Source organism: Lissotriton helveticus, chromosome 5_1 (assembly GCF_964261635.1).
Source record: "Lissotriton helveticus chromosome 5_1, aLisHel1.1, whole genome shotgun sequence".
NCBI classification, from domain to species: Eukaryota; Metazoa; Chordata; class Amphibia; order Caudata; family Salamandridae; genus Lissotriton; species Lissotriton helveticus.
This window is the reverse complement of record NC_136065.1, coordinates 143,111,189-143,130,872: the sequence shown is the minus strand read 5'-3', so window position 1 is coordinate 143,130,872 and position 19,684 is coordinate 143,111,189. Positions and strand designations below refer to the sequence as shown.

The 19,684-nt window shown below is 49.2% G+C and overlaps 1 protein-coding gene across 6 annotated transcripts in view; it reads left to right on the top strand.

The window, feature by feature from the left end:
- SEC16A (SEC16 homolog A, endoplasmic reticulum export factor) overlaps positions 1 to 19,684 on the top strand; it is a 421,944-nt gene that overhangs the window by 171,341 nt on the left and 230,919 nt on the right. For all 6 annotated transcript variants that reach the window (XM_078641918.1, XM_078641921.1, XM_078641919.1 and 3 more), the window contains exon 18: positions 13,664 to 13,777. In XM_078641918.1, coding sequence (XP_078498044.1) covers positions 13,664 to 13,777 — 114 coding nt within the window. The remainder of the gene's footprint in view (positions 1 to 13,663; positions 13,778 to 19,684) is intronic.

Genomic DNA, 19,684 nt, shown 5'->3' with positions numbered 1-19,684 from the left:
TATTATAGCATGTATACTCACAGTAAGTGAGAGAAATGCATCAACAAATGAGTGTCTTTCAACGTTATGGCCAGCACGACTGGGGAGCCATTTGCAGTCAATCAGAAAATCAAGAACACCGAAGATTCCTTGTCCGCTTCACAGACGAGCGCCTGTCTGAGAGACAAGATTCCCTGTCTTTAATACCTTTCACTCAACCCAAGGAGAGATATCTAGAAACCTCTCCTCCTTCCTTCTATTGCAAAAACACTGATGGCCGTACCAGTCTGCGTCTAATCACTCAGCAAGGCTGGCCAGGCCCTCGTGTTTGCTTTGAGGCAGAGCTGTGCATTCCGCACATTTCTCTTGCAAAACAATCTCACCCTCTGAACTGTACCAAGGGCGCATCCCACACAATGGGTTCTAGCTTACTCTGCACGGTAAAGAGTGAAAATGGGTGAAGAGCAAAAATATCCCCTCCCCACCCTGCAACTGCGTAAGAGCAGAAAAAATGCATTTGTTATATAAAATGGAGTAGATGATCAATATATCATTTCTCATAGCATCACACAAAGTCACACCAGACTCTCCCTTTCATCTGAGCTGTTTTGGGCACAGTGTGGTTTCGAGCTTATCCTCCCATGCATCGAGTCTAGGATATTCAGGTTATGAAAGCGATGTTTCAGCCTCTATCCTGGATTTCAGTGAGAATTACTCTGAGGCTGCTAGGCCTTGTGTCCTCCTGCATCCTGTTGGTAAATCATTTCCGATAGTTAATGCAGGCTTTGCAGTGGCACCTGAAGTTCCACTGGGTGCAGCATCGGGGGAATCTCTGGTGGCCCTCCGCCCTCAGAAACCCGCCCACACCCCGCACGCAACCCGGGAATCATCCTGGACTCAGAGTTCAAAATGGACCGCCAGATCAACTCCGTCTCTCCGTCCTGCTTCCACACCCTCTGCCTCCTACGCAAGACCTTCAATGGATCCCCCTCGAACACAGAAAGACAGTCACTCACGCCCTGGTCACCAGCAGACTCTACTACGGCAACGCACTCTACGCCGGAATAAACAAAAACCTCACCTGCAAGCTACAGAATATCCAGGAAGCCGCCGCAAGACTGGTCCTCAACCTGCCGAAACACTGCCACATCTCCCAGCACCTGTGCACACTCCACTGGCTCCCCATGAAGGCAAGAGTCCCCTTCAAGATGCTCACCCACGCACATAAGGCCCACCACGACACCGGACCGGCATACCTGAACAGCCAACTCAAATTCCACGCACCCCACAGGACCCTACGATCAGCCCAGCTCTCTTACGCCGTGGTCCCACGCACCCGAAAAGCCAGATCGGGAGGCCGCTCTTTCTCCTACCTCGCTGTTAATGCCTGGAACGCCCTTCCGCTCCACCTCACTCAGACGACATCGCTTCCCATCTTCCTAAGAAACCTCAAAACCTGGCTCTTCGACGGACCCCCTCCTTTATGGACTAGAACCTGCACCCCCCCAAACCCCCAGCACCTTGAGACCCTTACGGATAAGTAGTCGCGCTTAACAAATGCCTGATTGATTGATCTCTACGATGTGGTCCAGATCTCAGAGGGAACTGCAAAGGACCTGCATTGGTGGCTATTGAATCGTGATTGGGTGAAAGGCAGAGCCCTCTCCCTTCCCCATCTAGATTCCTTACAGACACACCCATACTTCCCCGCTCTGAGGACACATTTATAGGACTAGGATTGCTCCTTTTTCAGGGCCCTGGTTTGGGCACTCAGTCAGTTAACTTCATGGCTCTATGCCACATCCTACGGCACGCGGAGCCGAATAGTTACCCAACGGCACGCAGGGATACTTTTTACACAAATGGACCAGTCGGCCAGCACTGTAGAAGTCTAGTAGGGTTCAGGGGGTACCTCTAAGGTACCCCGTGGGTGCATGTAATAATATATCCATCACTGGGATCAGTGTGGATTTATTAATACGAGGTGTGTGATATCAAACACCATAGGTTTTAGTGAAGCCAGTATATAGCTGGGAAACTCCTTTTGACCAGTGCCCAGCACATACCTTAATATGGCTTCCCTGTTCACTTGTACGGTCATTAATTGAACTGGCCAGTACAGGGGCATATCTGCTCATGCAGCTATATCCTCATATGTAATATAACGAACCTCCCTTGGGGCTGTAAGGCCTGCTGTTGGGATGACTTACAAATTTTACATGCAGTGTTATGGGACATGGCAGTGGCAGTCTGGATGAATTTAGTGCTGGGTCCATCAGAGTGGCACAAGATATGCTGCAGCTTTTAGGGACACTCTTTAGTACCTATGCCGTAGGTACCAGAGGTACGAACTTACAGAGGTGCAAAGGCCTGGCTTCAGTTAAGTGACCCTTCTTGACATGGTCACTCCAACTTTTTGCCTGGCATTCAATGAAATTTTGAGAGAAAGTGCACTGGGTTCCTGCTAACCAGGTCCCCAGTGCCAGATCTCTTTTCCAAATTAATGCAATTGTACTCCAGTTGGCAGTACTTTTAGCACCCTCTGTAAGTCCCTTATAAGTGGTACCATTGGTACCTAGGGCATGGGGGTACAAAAGAGGGTCCCTAAGGGCTGCAGCATGAATGTGCCACCCTAACGGATCCCTCACAAAACCCATGCAGACTGCCATTGCAGGCTGTGTGTCTTGGTGCAGTCTAAAGTGAAACACAAAATGGCACACAACCCTTTGTGCCACGCCTGCAGAGACTGCATGCAGTATAGGTAACCCCTGCAACAGGCCTTACAGCCCTATGAAGAGTACACTATACTACATATGGGCATAACTGCACGAGCAGCTATGCTCCTGTGCTGGCCAGTTCAGTTTCTTCCAGTACAAGTGACCAGGGAGCCATTTTAAGTACATGTGTTGGACACTGGTCAAAAACGAGTTTTCCAGCTATAGGATACCTTCACTGAAATCAAAGATGTTTAATATCAAACATCTTGTGTTTATCAACCCACTCTGATTCCAGTGAAGAATGTATGATTACACGCACCCAAAGGGTGCCTTAGTGGTGCCACAAGGGTAAGTAGCCCATTGGCTACAACTGTACACTCCCCTAATGTCCCTAAATCTAGTATTTCCCGCCAACCTAAGAAGGACACCGAAGAGCCACAAGAAGCAAGGCCCGAGGAGAAGGAACTGACTTGACGCCAACCCTTCCAGTTTGTCTGCTATTCCAGACAAACTTGCCACATAGTCGTCTCGTCCTGCAGATGCTGTGCCTCTAAAAGCCTAAGAGAACTGCCTACCTTCAACAAAGAACTTCCATGGAGTAGTGGAGCTGCTTCCCTGCATCCTGCAGGCTTTTCAAAACAAGTGTGAGGACTGCTATCTCCACAAACATGACACCAGAAAGTACCACTGCACCCTTGCCTCTAGCCAAAGTTGAAGTGAGACAACTGTGCCAGCGTGGTCACCCGACACCCCAGAGACATAGCCCACAATGGTAAGTCCATTGTGGGCAAACCCGCCACCTACATCCTCTTTGAGCAGGGCCCCTCTGCCCTGGTGACGAAAACCCAATTCCTCAGGACACCTCCGCACCAGGCCACCCTGGCCTGAGGAGAAGAGGACCAAAGGTGTCACCACATCCCGAGCTGCGTGAGATATGAGCCTCCTGGTTATTTCAGTTTGACTGGTCTCCCAGTCCCAGCTTGCTGCCTGTTTGTAACCAGACTGTTCCCCATTATAGTGAATGGGACGCCCAACACCATAATACTCCTCTGTTCGAGGCATGTGGGCTGCTGAATTCATATCTGTAGCATAGATCGCCGCCTAGTGTTGGGTCCGGATGATTGCACATTGTTGTCCTGGAAGAGTCTCCGAAGTATCACGAGATAGGTGGCTCCTCCCCTGGACTACAGTGCGCATGGGCATCGACTCCATCCCCAGATTGTTTTTTTCCGCCATTGGGTTCGGATGCATATTCGACATCTCCAGTTCGGAATCGATTTAAACTTTTCTTAAGGCCTGAAGGCCTTTTCCTATACCGTCGGTATTGGCTTGCGCTCGGTGCCCTGCTCTGTTCCGGCTCAGTTCCCGAGTCGGACATCCAGAAGAGTCGCGTGGCTCTTCGGTGCTCGAGGCCCAGTCAACGCAATCAGACTTTCGACGACACATCATGGAACGGAGTCCGTTCAAGAAATGTCCCGTGTGCGGATCGAAATATGCCCACATCGACGTCCACCCGGTGTGCAACAAGTGCCTGTCGCCGGATCACGATGAAGCCAACTGTATGGCTTGTTCCCGTTTTCGATCCAAGAAGACGATTCGACTTCGGCGCGTGGCGCGCCTGGAGGCCCGGCAGTCGGCCCCGGCACCGGTGGACATCTTCGAGATGGAAGAAGCAGACGAGCCAGAAGATCAAGAGCCGATTTCAACTCCAGCGGAGGAGATCGACTACAACTACGACGCTGACGTCGAGGTGCTCGATACAGAAGAAGTCGTCGACGAGGTAGGAGACGACGATGAGGCCTATGGGGCCATGGAAGATAGCTCAGGCGAAGAGCTATGCCACGTTCGAACATTAACTAAGGCTCAGGTCGAGGGATCGCCACATGGCCTTACCCAAGACCTTACACCCAGATCCACGGCCTCGCCTACGGGCCCGGCTACGGACACTTCTACGGAGCCGCCATTGGTCAAACCGAAACCGAAAGTGAAGGCTTCGGTGTCGACGAAAACAAAAGTGATGGAGACGCCGTCGAAACAGAAGACGTCTGTCCCTCTGGCCGCCTCCTCGTCTTCCGACATGTCGGGGCAGCCGAGGCCGAAGAAGGCTGTCGACCCGGTGAAGTCGACCAAGGGCGTCGAACCGAAGTCGCTCGAGCGTCGAGCCCAAATCCCGCAAGGGCGTCGAGCCGACGACTGGGGCGCCGAAACCGCCTGTCAAGGCCGCCGACACGGTGGAAGGACACGGCGCACCGAAGAGGGCTGATCCCGTACATCGGCCGGAAAAAGCCATGTCATTGACGCTCGAGTCTACACACGCTGGTGGACCGAGGACATCTGTCGGGTCGACGAAACCGTCCGCCTCCTTCACGAAGCAGGTGTCGGACTCATTGCAACGCAACAAGAGCAAGGCTTCTGCAGTCGATCCGAAGGATGCTTCCGCCCCGAAGAAGGTTGCAGATACGCCAAAGTCCTCGGCGCCATTCCTGTTCACGTTACCGCCAAAGGTGGCACCGAAGGCGTTCGCACCGAGGTCCGTCGCCGAAGCTCCCGTGCAGGTGTCTACAGGGTCGAAGCCCTCTCAGCCACTTGGGGGCTCGAAGCCTCGACAACCCGTGATGGAGGAGCAGTCTGAACACTTTATCGACGCCGACACCTGTAAACTTACCCTGTACAAGAGAAAGATCACTGCGGCACAGCCTATGGAGTCCTACACGATTCCTTTGAAGCGCAAAAAACCTTCTGCGGATTCCCCGGTTCGGGTTGAGCAAATTACCCCACGGACTCACACAGTTGCTACACCCTCACCCACTTATTCAGATGTGGAGGCTGGGGAAGGTGATGATGAGGAGTATAACTTCCCTGCCAACACTGATCCTGAGGATCACCAGGACTCTTGGGCAGATGCAGGGGACCCAGGGGATCAGCAAACTGCCCCGGACACTCAGGTGTACAATATCAAAACCTCTCCTACTGAGGATTCCGCAGCATTTAATGCTCTAATTGAGAGGGCGGCTAAAAACCACGACGTCCAGCTACATGCTGACCCTATCGATGTGGACTTCCTCTTTGATACCTTTTCAACAGCCGAAAAGACTGTCAAGACACTCCCAATGCTAAAAGGGGTTATGAAACATGCTGCGGACATTTTTAAAGAACCCACACGTGCCAGGGTTGTCAACCCTAGGATTGAAAAAAAGTATAAGCCGGCACCTGACGACCCTACCTACATCAAGGGCCAGTTGCCATTGGACTCTCTGGTTGTTTTGAATGCCCGGAAGAGGGCGAATTCACAAACCACTGGTGATGCTCCTCCCCCTGACAAAGAGTCTAAGGTGCTAGAGGCATCAGGCAAGTGGGTGGCGGCTCAAGCGGCCAATATCTGGCGTATTTCGAACACTCAGGCACTCTTGGCCAGATATGACAGGGCACACTATGACACACTTGAGACCCTGTTACAACATCTACCAGATCAATATAAAGAGGCAGCGGAAATGCTCATTCAAGAAGGGAAGCTCATCTCCAACGCTTCTATTAAATGTGCACTGGACGTGGCGGACACCGCGGCCAGGGCCATTAACACAAGTGTCTTGTTACGACGTCAGGCCTGGCTCAGGATCTCCGGGTTCAAGCCGGAGATACAAACCACCATCCTCAATCAGCCTGTGAACCCTGATAGATTATTTGGTCCTGAGGTGGATACCACCCTGGAAAAAATAAAAAAGGATACAGAGACTGCAAAGTCCATGGGGGCTCTCCAGTCCCAGCAGTTTCGGAGCGGTACTTTTCGTCGCTCAAGCACTAGAGGTGTTTCCAGGGCCAGATGTCCCAGCAAACGCGATACACTAAAGGTGGGGCACAGTCCTCTTACACCAAGCAGAGTAGAGGCGGCTATCGGGGCAACAGCACCAAGGGCAGAGGTCGTGGAAACAACAACTCCGCTCCTCCGCCACCAACAAACAGTGACGTCCTGTCACTGCCCCCCGACCATACTACACCTGTCGGGGAGAGACTCCAGCGGTTCCTGCCAGTCTGGAAATCCATCACCACAGACAGGTGGGTCAGAAAACTCATCCAGTACGTTTATTGTCTGGAGTTAACATCCACTCCACCCAACATGCCACCGAAACACCGTCCTATGTCCACAGAGCATTTGCACTTATTGCAGCAGGAGGTACTCGTCATGCTGCAGAAAGGGGCAATCGAGCTCGTGCCGGTGGAGGAGGAGGGCACAGGGGTGTACTCCCTGTACTTCTTTTTATTATTATGGCACAAGAGGAAAATATACATAGACATAACGGGTGTCAATGAATGAAGTACAGCACATTAGTGGACGGGCAAATTAAGGTACGAAATAGTGTACAGTCATAAGCAACAGAAAAGCAAATGCAGCGTGAACCAAAAGCAAGCATTGGACAGCACCGACAGCCATCACCAATCAACAACACCCGCCCACCAGAAGTACAGGATATACGGAGCAAATATGGGACACCCGAATGCTCTGTAGGGAAAAAACAGGAGAATACGCACACATCTCTTGTGAAGAAGGAAAAGGGGAAATAGAAAGGTCATAGAAAATAACAAAGAAAAATAAAAAATTCCCCCCCCACCCTACACCCCTGCCGATGGCTACGACCTAACCCCACTAGCAGCGTGCCTGTCGCCCCTTAAACTACACCCCAAGGAAGGGAAAAAAGATGGAGGAGGAGAACGTAACAAATCAATAAGAGCCCCCTGACTCCCATCCCCCGGCAAAGAGCAAACACCCCGTACCAGAACGTTAAGCAAATTATAGCAAATCGAGAGACATTTCGTAGGGGAATGGCAAGCAAAAAGGGGAACATCCCGCCCGATCCCCGGCACCACAGAAGCATCAAATCCGTCCCGCATACAGCAGACAAAGAAGTCAAACACTCAGAACCACGCCTGGTTCTCGCTCCCATAGATGTAACCCAACAAAGACAAAGGAAATATTGCTTCATTGTCCAATCAAATTCAACTCCAACCCGCACGGTCCATCACGGAGACCCCTTCAAGTACTAATGAGTTGTCGCAATTTTCACACGGAGCAAACTGGGGAATAATAAGCAATTGATATACAATAATGCAAGTCATACAGTGCCACATGACGCTAGACGTAATACCATTATAAGCGTGTCCCACATTTACACCGGCCAAACAAGCACTAGAAAGCACCAAAGCACTCAGCCCTGGCCCGTGCGATCAAGTGAAGAGACAGAGTCCAGCTGGCCATCCGCCATTTTGGGTATTGCAGGAGACCAGGGCGACCAGGATAATCCGTGGGACCGCCCACGACAGCCGGGCGGGAACAACAATGTGAAGGCAAAGTCAATGTGAAAATGCACCCTGCACGACTGTAAGTCCCCAATGCGTGATATCTGGTACAATAACACCAAGTCCGGGAGAAGAGGGAGAGGCATCCCATCAATCCACAGCTGAAATGGCGGCAGTTGTCTCACAGCATCTAGTGATCCGTCAATCAGGCCAAAAGCGTCACCACCTGAACGATCCTCCCGCACAATAGCATCCAGAGCGCTCCCCACGGTCTGCATCTGATGTTGCAAGGCAAAATGCAAGTCCGATATGGCTGCCATAACATCCCCCAGTCGCAGTTCCTTCGTCTCGCCCCCAGTAGCGGCAGTCGCGCCCTCCAGCATAGCTCCGACACGCCAGGTCAACCCAAGGCAGGCGTCTGGGCGCACCATTTTCGTGGCCCCCGCAGGATAACACAGGATATATCCGTTCAGTACGGTTTGCGCAGGGCACACCGGCACAGAATCACATGCTGGGAGGGGGGTTGTCGTCACACGACCGCAAGAGGCAGCAGAGCAAGCATCACCATTGCTGCGGCAGCGTGCGGGAGTAGCCAGCAAAGATCGAGAAGATCCGAGACTCCATCTCCCCAGACCGGCACTTCCGGCGCACTACTTGCAGTTGTTGTTGCATTGAGGGCCGGGCGCGTCATCACTCTAGACCCCGGCTTCAGGGAGGGGCGGGCCGCAAACATCGAGACGACGTATCTCCAGCTGGGAAGCCGTCAGAGCTCCGGGGCGCGCATGGATCCGCGCCGCTCCATCTCAGCCGTGCGGGAGGACTGCAAGGGCGCCGGTTAGGAAGCTGGTTGTGGTGACGGGGGACAGCGGCCGACGGAGCCGAGAGTCCGAGCGGCCATCTTGGTCCGCGACCTGGCTCCTCCTCCCTCCCTGTACTTCTTAATCCCAAAAAAGGACCATACTGGACCTCAGACCCCTAAACCAGTATATTCTCTCAGAACACTTTCACATGCTGACGCTGCAGCAGGTTCTTCCATTGCTCAATCGGGGAGACTTCCTCGCAACCTTGGATCTCAAGGATGCGTATTTTCACATTCCACTACATCCATCACACAGAAAATACCTCAGATTCACCATTCTGAATCAGCATTATCAATTCAAGGTCCTACCTTTCGGAGTGACCACAGCGCCCAGGGTGTTCACAAAATGCCTGGCGACAGTGACTGCGCACCTCAGGAGGCAGAACGTTCATGTCTACCCTTATCTGGACGACTGGCTGGTCCAAGCAAAGTCGACCCAGCAGTGCGCCGCCAACATGTCCCACACCATTCACCTTCTTCACGATCTGGGATTCTCATTGAATTATCCGAAGTCGCACCTTCAGCCAGCCCATGTGCGGCAGTATCTGGGCGCGACGATAGATACCCTGGCAGCCACAGCTCAGCCAAATTCTGTGAGGATCGACAGCATTCAGTCACTGATCCAGAAATTCAGACCGCAACACTCGCTTCCAGCACGAGTGTTCATGCAGTTGATAGGCATGATGGCCTCCTGCATCTTCATAGTCCCGCACGCGAGGCTACATATGCGCCCGCTCCAGGAGTGCTTGGCCCATCAGTGGACTCAGGCTCAAGGACAGTTGAACGACCTAGTGTTGGTGACCGGTCGGGCATACAACTCTCTGCATTGGTGGAATCCACACAACCTTTGCAAGGGCCGACCGTTCCAGGAGCCTGTGCCACAGATTACCCTGACGACGGACGCATCTCTCCAGGGATGGGGAGCTCATGTACTCCACTACACGGTGCAGGGACTATGGACAACGCAGCAAAAGAAGATGCACATCAACTACCTAGAACTGATGGCAATCTTCTTGGCAATGAAGGCGTTCAAGGTACATCTGTGCAACAAAGTCGTGTTGATCCGGACGGACAACATGACTGCCATGTACTACATTCAAAAGCAGGGAGGTACACACTCCACAGCTGTCTCACCTAGCTCAGAGCCTGTGGAAGTGGGCCATTCAGAGGAACATCTTCCTCATGGCGGAACACCTCCCAGGCAAGGACAATCAGATGGCGGATCTGCTCAGCAGGTACAGCCACCAGATGCACGAGTGGGAGATACATCCATCAGTACTCCGCCCGTACTTCCAGCAGTTGGGTCTTCCAGAGATAGACCTGTTCGCCACAAGGGAAAACGCAAAATGCCAAAGCTTTGCCGCAAGGTTCCCTCACCCACAGTCGCAGGGCAATGCGATATGGATGAACTGGTCAGGCAGATTTGCGTACGCTTTTCCCCCAGCACCTCTCATACCGCTGGTGGCACGATAGCTAAATCAACACTCGATGACACTCATCCTGGTTGCTCCAACGTGGACACGCCAAGCATGGTACACCACGTTTCTAGAACTCTCCGTGGTACCGCATCAAAGGCTACACCTCACACCCAGACTTTTGACGCAGAGCCATGGCGACATTCAGCATCCAGATCCGCAACATCTCAACCTGGCGATCTGGCTCCTGAAGTCTTAGAATTTGGCTACCTTAACTTACCTCCCGACTGCATGGATATCATACGGGAGGCGAGGAAGCCCACCATCAGAGCTTGCTATGCAGCAAAATGGAAGCGGTTTGTCAATTACTGTGCAGACCACAACATCAACCCGCTAGATGCATCTACTCACGACATCATTTGTTATTTGTTACATCTTTACAAATGCAATCTAGCATATGCTTCCATTCGGATACACTTATCCGCAATAGCGGCTTATCTCCAAAACAGGCAGCGTCTCTCAGTTTTCAGAGTACCTGCCATTAAAGCTTTTCTGGAAGGACTGAAATGGGTCATTCCTCCCAGGACCCCACCAGCTCCTGTATGGAACCTTAATGTGGTCCTCACCAGGCTGATGGGTCCACCTTTTGAGCCTCTGCATTCTTGCGAGGTTCAGTTCTTAACATGGAAAGTGGCTTTCCTAATAGCCATCACGTCGCTGCGACGTGTAAGTGAACTCCAGGCGCTCACTGTACAGGAACCGTTCTTACAGATTCACTCAAACAGGGTGGTGCTGCGCACTAACCCTAAATTTCTTCCTAAGGTTGTTTCGCAGTTCCACGTCAATCAGACTATTGAACTACCTGTGTTCTTTCAAAACCCAGGGACAGTGGCCGAAAGAATGCTCCACACTCTTGACGTCAAACGGGCTTTGATGTACTACATTGATAGGACCAAAGATTTTAGGAAAACGAAACAACTCTTTGTTGCCTTTTCTGCCCAACACAAGGGCAACCCCATTTCCAAAGCAGGTATAGCCAGGTGGATCGTTAAGTGTATTCAGATTTGTTATCAAAAAGCTAAGCGCACTTTAACTGTCCCCCCCCCAGAGCCCACTCCACCCGCAAGTTGGGGGCCTCCATGGCTTTCCTTGGTAATATCCCTTTGGAAGACATTTGTAGAGCAGCCACATGGTCTACCCCACACACATTTACTAAGCACTACTGTGTAGATGTGCACTCCAAGCAGCGAGCAGCTGTAGGGCAGGCTGTTCTAAAGACACTTTTTCAAACTTCTGCAGCTGGCACAGGCGGCCACCATTAATGGAGGGACTGCTATCTATTCTATGCTACAGATATGAATTCAGCAGCCCACATGCCTCGAACTGAATATGCTACTTACCAGTATGCATCTGTTCTTGGCATGTAGGGCTGCTGACATTCATATCGCCCGCCCTCCTCCCCGGCGCCTGTAGCGGCTGCAGGATTTACACTTACTCTTAGCATGGTCATCGCTCACACTGTTACACTCCATCTTCGCCACAATGGCTAAAAACAATCTGGGGATGGAGTCGATGCCCATGCGCACTGTAGTCCAGGGGAGGAGCCACCTATCTCGTGATACTTCGAAGACTCTTCCAGGACAACAATGTGCAATCATCCGGACCCAACACTAGGCGGCGATCTATGCTACAGATATGAATGTCAGCAGCCCTACATGCCAAGAACAGATTCATACTGGTAAGTAGCATATTCATTACCGGTACGCCGAGGTGACCTGTCAGTGTCTCCTTGGACCTTGCCCCATATTTACCTTAAGTCCAGGAGATTAGTCCCTTAAGTCTCTGTGAAGTGCCCGAATGCAGTACATGTTTTCCCACCATAGGATAACCCTAGGTGCCCAACGCTGAAACACCTCTGCAGCCCAGGAGCTTTTCGAGGTGACCAGTTGTTGCTACCTTGCCCCATACTTGCCTCAAGTCCAAGAAATTGGTCCTGTGAGTCGCTGTGAAGTACCTGTATGCAGTGTATGTCTGTCTTCCATAGCTAAACATTACCACTTCACAAATTGCAGTGTCCCTTTTTTAAAAACTGTAAAAAATCATAACTCAAAATGTACTTACTTGATTTTAGTGATCTTGGTGCCTTAAGTTATATAACGATAAGTGTTAGTGTTATAAATTGGTGTGGATCTCCTTATTGAGTCTTAAGTATTATTCATTGACTCTGTGTATGCATCAAAAGGCTTACACTCTTCTAATCTAAGGCTGCTCAACCACACTACCCACTATGAGAGCACCTTTGGATTGCTAGAGCAAGCCCATGCCCACTTATAAGGAATACCTGGGCTCTTAGCACAGTATACCCCTTTTTGGTATACTCTTTAAAGAGCCAGCTTCCTACACTGGCGGTCAATTGACCTGGTACATTGTTTTGGTGAAAGAACACTGGTACTGGAAACCTAGTTAGCAGCAAACCCAATCTACTTCAGTCAAAGTTTCATCAAATACCAGGCAAAAAGCGGGGGGACTACTGCAACAAAAGCCCAGTTTTCCACACCACCTTCCTAGGCAAGACATTGTACTTTGTAACTCTTACCGTGAACAAACCGGTATCTTTACTGTACTTTTACACTTTTCTTGCTGTATGACGAAAATCTACAACCGGGTAAATTAGTTGATCATTATGAATGTTTCAGGCTCTAAAAGGGTCCTGTGTACCACATTAAGGGGAAGAGGACACATCTTTGTTCTACACATTTTAAAAAGAAAAACAAATCTTCTGTTTTTGTGTGCTATTAGATGGCTAGATAACTCCTCTGGGTCCCTCTTCAGTCTTTAACCTGCACGTTCACGGTTCATTGGCACACACAGTGGGATTTTATGACCCTTTTTAAACTCGTACATTTGGAAAACTAGTTGCTTAGTGTAGTAAACTTTATTTGCAAGATTAATAAAAATTAATAATCATTACATTATTTTGTAATGGTTTTATCAACAAATATAGTTTAAATAGTTGCTTATACTTTAGATACTTGTTCTATTAGAACGTTGCAAAGAGTTCCATCTCCTACCCCAGCACGTAATATTTACAGGCACACAAAAAGTTGAAAGACTTTTTCCTGTACTGCAGTCCTAGAATGCTTTGAGTGTAGGTGTGGCAAAGGATGTTATTTGGTCAATGTTTCCACTAGAAAGTGTATTGTAGGTTGCAAGTAGAATCAAGAAATGAGGATTGCAATTTTTTGGGACTTGGTAGATGTCAAATAATTCCATAAGTCATTTATATCTAAATGTTGGAGTGGAGATACATTTGCATTGATTTTCAAAATGTTAAGTTTATGTTTAGTGCCTACCTCTCTCTTTACCTCCATCATCTTGTCTTTTTATACTGTTTTGGGCAGATTTCTTCCCAACTGCGATTCTTTGACCCTCAACTGAAGGAGAAACCAGAGCAGGAACTGTTCATTGAGCCTGTGTGGTTGGTACGACTGCGACACCTGGATGGCCAGATAAAGGTACAGCAAGAATCACCCTTTCTTTCTACATTTGACCTAATTTTTTACAAGTTTATTTATTACTGCAAGCGGGTATTCAGTGGCCTTGTATTGAATATTTTAGGAAGCATTACTGCATTTTCGTCAGCTGGAAATCATGTGGATATGTAATAATCTGCCTTTTCTGGAGGCATTACTGCTGTGCTGTTAGATTAGTAATGCAATCTGACCTTCTGGCTCTTTCTCCTGAATGTCGGAATGTCTGCACCACAGATGATCAAAAAGGGCTTTTCAAAAATGTAGCTGCCATTTTTTGCTGCTCGAGCTTCTCTATGCTCCTGCACTGACTCATCCATTCCCAACTGCCCCAGCTCAGTACTTTGTGTTCCTACTAGAAGGAATGGGATTCTGGTGTTCTACTTTTCTAGACCATGTAGTTGAAAACCAACTTCCTGCAGTGTATCCAGCACAGTGGTCTCATTTTGGCAAGTGATTCTCATAAGAGTTTTGTTTATGAATTTGTATCCGATACATTGGTTCAGGAATAGAGCTGAAGTCTGAGAACAAGATTCCTGTCCATGTCAAAGGCAGTTCCAGTACAGCATTTAAGTAAGGGGGATTCAGGACCAGGCATAGCACATGTTTTAGTGGCTCCCATTAGCTTTGTTGTGAGTGTCACCAATCCGGTTTCAGGTCCTCAACTGCCCATTCAAGAAGCAAACCCTGGCGTGAAGGGGGTGGACGGATGTGGACAGCAGGAACATTTTAGTGGGAAAGAGGTGCCTGTGCAGTCCTCACAGTACCTTGGGGGCGTGGTCAACTTTTTTTCGATGAGTCTGCCCCAGAACACAACTGAACAGGTGAACAGCATTAGGAGTTGTTAGAGCCCAGTCCTCCAGGAAGTTCTGTGTGCCACATGCAGTATCCCTTCCACAGGAGGTTAAAGTGGCCGCTCATCAGAGACTGATGCCTCAGTACCAGTGTTTTCTGGAGCCTGTGCAGACATGGTAAACCTCAAGGCCCTTCGCTTTTTTCGTAATTTCAAGTTGCACTATTTTTTAAGAGCTCAAGATGCTTATGTTTCTAGGTTATGTTTCTATATTAAGAGGCTCCCCCACAGTAAAAGGTCAAAAACCAGATGATCAAAATATCAGTGCGAATAGGATGGTCTCAGGCCTTGGGATCCTCTGGAGCGTAGGGGCACCTTCGGTCCCCTTGTTCACAGCCCAGGGACAATGGATGCAGAGGTGTCCTTAGGCATCTGGTTTTTCCTTACTGGAGCTGCTGCGGTTGAGGGGGCCTGTGGGCAGAGGCTGCAGGCGACTTCGGAGGGCCCACGAGGCGTGAAACCATGATGGACTCTGGCTCTGAAGACTGGTAAACCTTGTTAGCACAGATGGCCCACTTCTATTCTGACTCTGGCTTGGAGCAACAGGTGCAATGGTGGCTTCATGTGCCAGGTTTTGGCAGTTCCGAGGGCCTCTGAGTCCTCTTTTGGAGCTGCTGCAAGATGCAGGTAACAGGTCTGCTGTCCCCCAGGATGTCGTGTTTCTTTAACGAAGGCAGGCAGTCCTCCCAATTTTCTAGACTCAACAGCTGCCGGACAAGTCGACTTTGGAGCAGTTTTCTACAACGGATGCAGACAGGCCGGTGGGGCTAGTACCAGGACAGCTGCATCTTCTCTCTTCTTCTGCGGGTCTTCGGTGTGCTCTTAGGAACCCCCCCTAAATACTGAAATTAGGGAGGTGTAGGTTAGTAGCCAATGGGCTACTGACCCTTGGGGTCACTACGCCTTCTATATGACCAGAAGGAGGTATAACCCTCTCCCAGAATTCCTAAGTATGCCATCGCTACTTCTGAAAAGGCGTGTCCACCTCGGTGTAGCCCACCTTGGGGGCGGTAGTAGCCTGGAAGTGGTACGCCAACCTGACAAGCTAATTTCCCCACCTATCTAGGTGCCAAGGGGGTCCTGTACAAAGGGGGGCAGCTTCCTCGCCGGTGAGGAGAGCCAGACTCTCATTGCAAAGGTGGCAGCTTTTTGAAGCTTGTTGCCCTGGGGAAGCTAAACAACAGGTCATCCTGTGGGAGGGGCTGTTAAACTCTCTCCCGGACAGGCTTTTGTCTGGGTCTCCTGAGAGAAGAGGCTCTCCCCCCTAGAAGGCCAGGACAGTGTCTCGGGTGGCAGGCTGGCAGAGACCAGTCAGGAGCACCCCAGAGGCTGGTAGGTTTTCACGGGGCACCTCCAAGGTGCCCTCTGGTTGCATCTATTGGAATATCCCTCACTGTAATCCGTGTGGGTTTACCAATATGAGATGTTTGATACCAAACATCCCTATTTTCAGTGAAGCCATCATGTAGCTGGGGAACTCGTTTTCACCAGTGTGCAGCCATGTTTTGAAATGGCTTCCCTATCCACTTGCACTGGCAGTAATAGTACTGACCAGCCCAGGGGCATATCTGCACATGCAGGTATGCCCTCACATGTAATATTCAACAAATATAACATGCATTGTTAGGAGACATGGCATACAGGGATGTGACATGTCGGGTTTTCACTTTTGTCTGCACCAAGACACGCAGCCTGTGATAGCCTGCATATGCTTGGTGAGGGGCCCCTTAGGGTGGCACAATTTGTAGTGCTGGCCCTAGGGGCCCTCTTTAGTATCTCGGGCACCAGGTACCAGTGGTACCATTTACTAGGGACGTACAGAGGGTGCTAAAGGTTTTGTCAATTGGGGTAAACAATTGTACAGTTTTGGGAAAGAGCTCTGGCGCTGGGGACCTGGTTAGCGGGAACCTAGTGCACTTCCAGTCTAAATCACATCAGTTACCACGCACAAACGTGGGGGTGACCATGTCAAAAAGGGCTACTTTACTACACAGAAGTAGCACCGTAGGCATATGTTTAGGGTTGTGATACCTATGTGACAGTTGATGGTAGTGCATACGGTATGGGTGCAGTTAAGTCACAAGTAGTTGGAGGGAAAGAGGTCACAGTTGGATTTGCATCCATAAAAATTAAAAAAGGCTGTGGAGTTGAGCTATTCAGTGATGGAGAAAGAGATGCTAGATTGTGTGTGGGGAGTAGGAAAATTCAGACCCTATCTGTGGGTAGGAAATTTTGGTTAAGAACGTACCGTAAACCTTTGGTTGACTTATTGTCTGTTAATAAGATAAAGAAAGCGACTTAGATTGGCAACAAAATTATCGGAGTTCAATTTTACTGTCAATCGTATTGGAGGGGGAAACAATATAAAGACAGACTACCTATTGTGGCTAGTGAGTTGGAAACAAAAAAACAAGAGGATTTTGAGGAATGCATTACTGTAAGTGTTGAGAACATGTGGGTTTGTTTGGGCATGGAAGAATGGCAAAGTGCCCTAGAGGCTGACGTGGTATTAAAGCAGATCAAGTTTGTTCTTGCAGGTTGGCCTAAAGCGAAGTCACTGGATAGAATTACAACCATTTTGCCAAGTGGCTGACAAATTGTCTTTAAAAAATAATTTGTTAGTTAGGGGTGGCATAATGATTCCTTTAGGACAGAGAATACTGTAGATGGCTCATTCTGGAGCATGTACAGTGTTCCTATAGTGACAAACATTTGTCCACATCGACAATTCCTCCGAGTCCTGTACCGACAGAGAATGGCAAAGAGTAGCAGTGAATTTCTTGAGTCCTTTTCATGTGTTACCAAAGAGCATAAAGTATTTTGTTGTGTTTATAGATCTATCGGGGTGGGTCGACGTAAGAGTCATTGCAGAACCCAACACTAAATCGACACCTGCTTTTTACATGATTTGTTCATTAGAGAAGGAGTTCCTGAGGAACTCTTAACAGACAATGGGTTCCAATTCGCCTCCGCTACCATGTTGGAGTTCTTAACTAAAATGGGGGTTAATCCTTTGTGCATGCCATTGTATCATCTCCAGGCCAATGGTAAAGTCAAGAAATTTAACAGGGTACTGGTGGAGGGCATACAGAATGCTATTAAGGTGAAGATTGATTGTGAGGTGGCTATTTGAGCTGTTGTATAGGCTTACAGGACAACCTCTCATTCAGTTACTGGAATTATATCATTTTTTTATTGAGAGTCAGGAAAGTTGTTTCAGCATTGAATCCATTTTGGTAAACCAAAATCTAGGGTGTAAATGTATTTGAGCTTGTAAAGCGCACTGCTACCCGTCCGTAGGTTTCCTGGCGCTGTATAACTCTGGGGAACCCGTCCTGGCTTTCCCTGTGGGATGGTCCCTGCTGGGATGGTCCCTGCTGGGAGTCCCCAAGGTGGAGCCAGGCATCCCCGGAATTGATGGGGCCGTTGTGGAGATTAGGCAAGCTAATGCCCAGAGTTGCCGAGTGGAACCCCTGATTAGAGTAAGCACCGAAGCGAGAATTATCGAGTCTGCTGACCCAAGTCCACGACCCTGCCGCGTCGGGAATTGAACCCTGGTCCCGGGCTGACTTTTGCTCCCCGGTCTGCCGCCTCTAACCAGTGAGCCACACTACTCCACGTGATGAGAGTAATATGAGTGAAACATACAGGGCTAAGAGTACCAGTGCTCATTTCAGCAGTGATAGTTTGAAAAAATAAAGTTGCTAAGAAAGACGTGTGAATTCTTCACACAATGTGTAAAAGATCCATTGTTGCAAAAGGGAAATTCAAAATTCAGGGAGCCAACTTGTATCATTGAAATAAAAGGTCAGGAGGTGAAAACTAGTAATGGGCTATGGTGGAACATGGCTCGTTTGGCAAAATTAACAAAATTAGTAGTGGATCAAACTTGGATAAACAATTGGAAGGCCATGCAAAACTGGTGTTGTGAAAAAGTACGAAGATTTTAAAAATAGCAAGCAAATTTTATCATTTGTGTTTTGAAGTATTTGCAGTTCTTGATTGATGTTTTTTAAAATATTTTCCTTTTTATATATGTTTTTGTTTTGTTTCGGTTGTGAAAGGGGGAGATATATGTGAAAAGAATTCGAAATGAGCGGTGTGCTTATTTTAGAAGAATATTGTTGGATTGTTTCATGGAATGTATGTAGTAGAATGTGATGACAGAGGGACAGAACTCTGAAGTCAGTTGGTGCTGATCTCCTGGGCCCTTCAGACCTACTACTTGTTGTTTGTGTTTACCACAATAAACATCTACTTGGAAATTATGTAGTTGACTGGACAATATTATCTTCCCAACAGTTTGTAAGAGTTACTGCTAAACCGTATAGACAGTCTTATGTCTTCCTTAGTAATATATAGGTTCGAGGCATGTGGGCTGCTGAATTCATATCTTGTGCATAGATCGCCGCCTAGTGTTGGGTCCGGATGATTGCACATTGTTGTCCTGGAAGAGTCTTCGAAGTATCACGAGATAGGTGGCTCCTCCCCTGGACTACAGTGCGCATGGGCATCGACTCCATCCTCAGATTGTTTTTTTCCGCCATTGGGTTCGGATGCATGTTTGTTAACTCAAGTTCGGAATCGATAGTAAACTTTCTTTTTGGCCAAAAGGCCTTTAGTTATCGTCGGTATTGTCTTGCGATTGGTGCCAGTTCTTGTTTCAGCTCGGTTTCCGAGCCGAACCTCCGAAGGAGCCGCGTGGCTTTCGGCACTGAAGGCCCGGTCGACGCCAGAGGCCTTATCGACGAACCATCATGGAACGGAGCCCGTTCAAGAGATGTTCCGTTTGCAACTCCAAATATCCTCATATCGACGTCCACCCGGTGTGCAACAAGTGCCTGTGTCCGGATCACGATGAAGCCAGCTGTGGCTTGTTCTCGTTTCCGCTCCAAGAAGACGATTCGACTTCGATGCGCAGCGTGCAAGGAGGCCCAGCAGACGGCACCTGACCCGGTGAACATTTTCGATACCGAAGAGGATGAGGGATTCGAGCAGGAAGTTCGAGAGTCTGATCCTGCATCGGAGAACGACTCCAA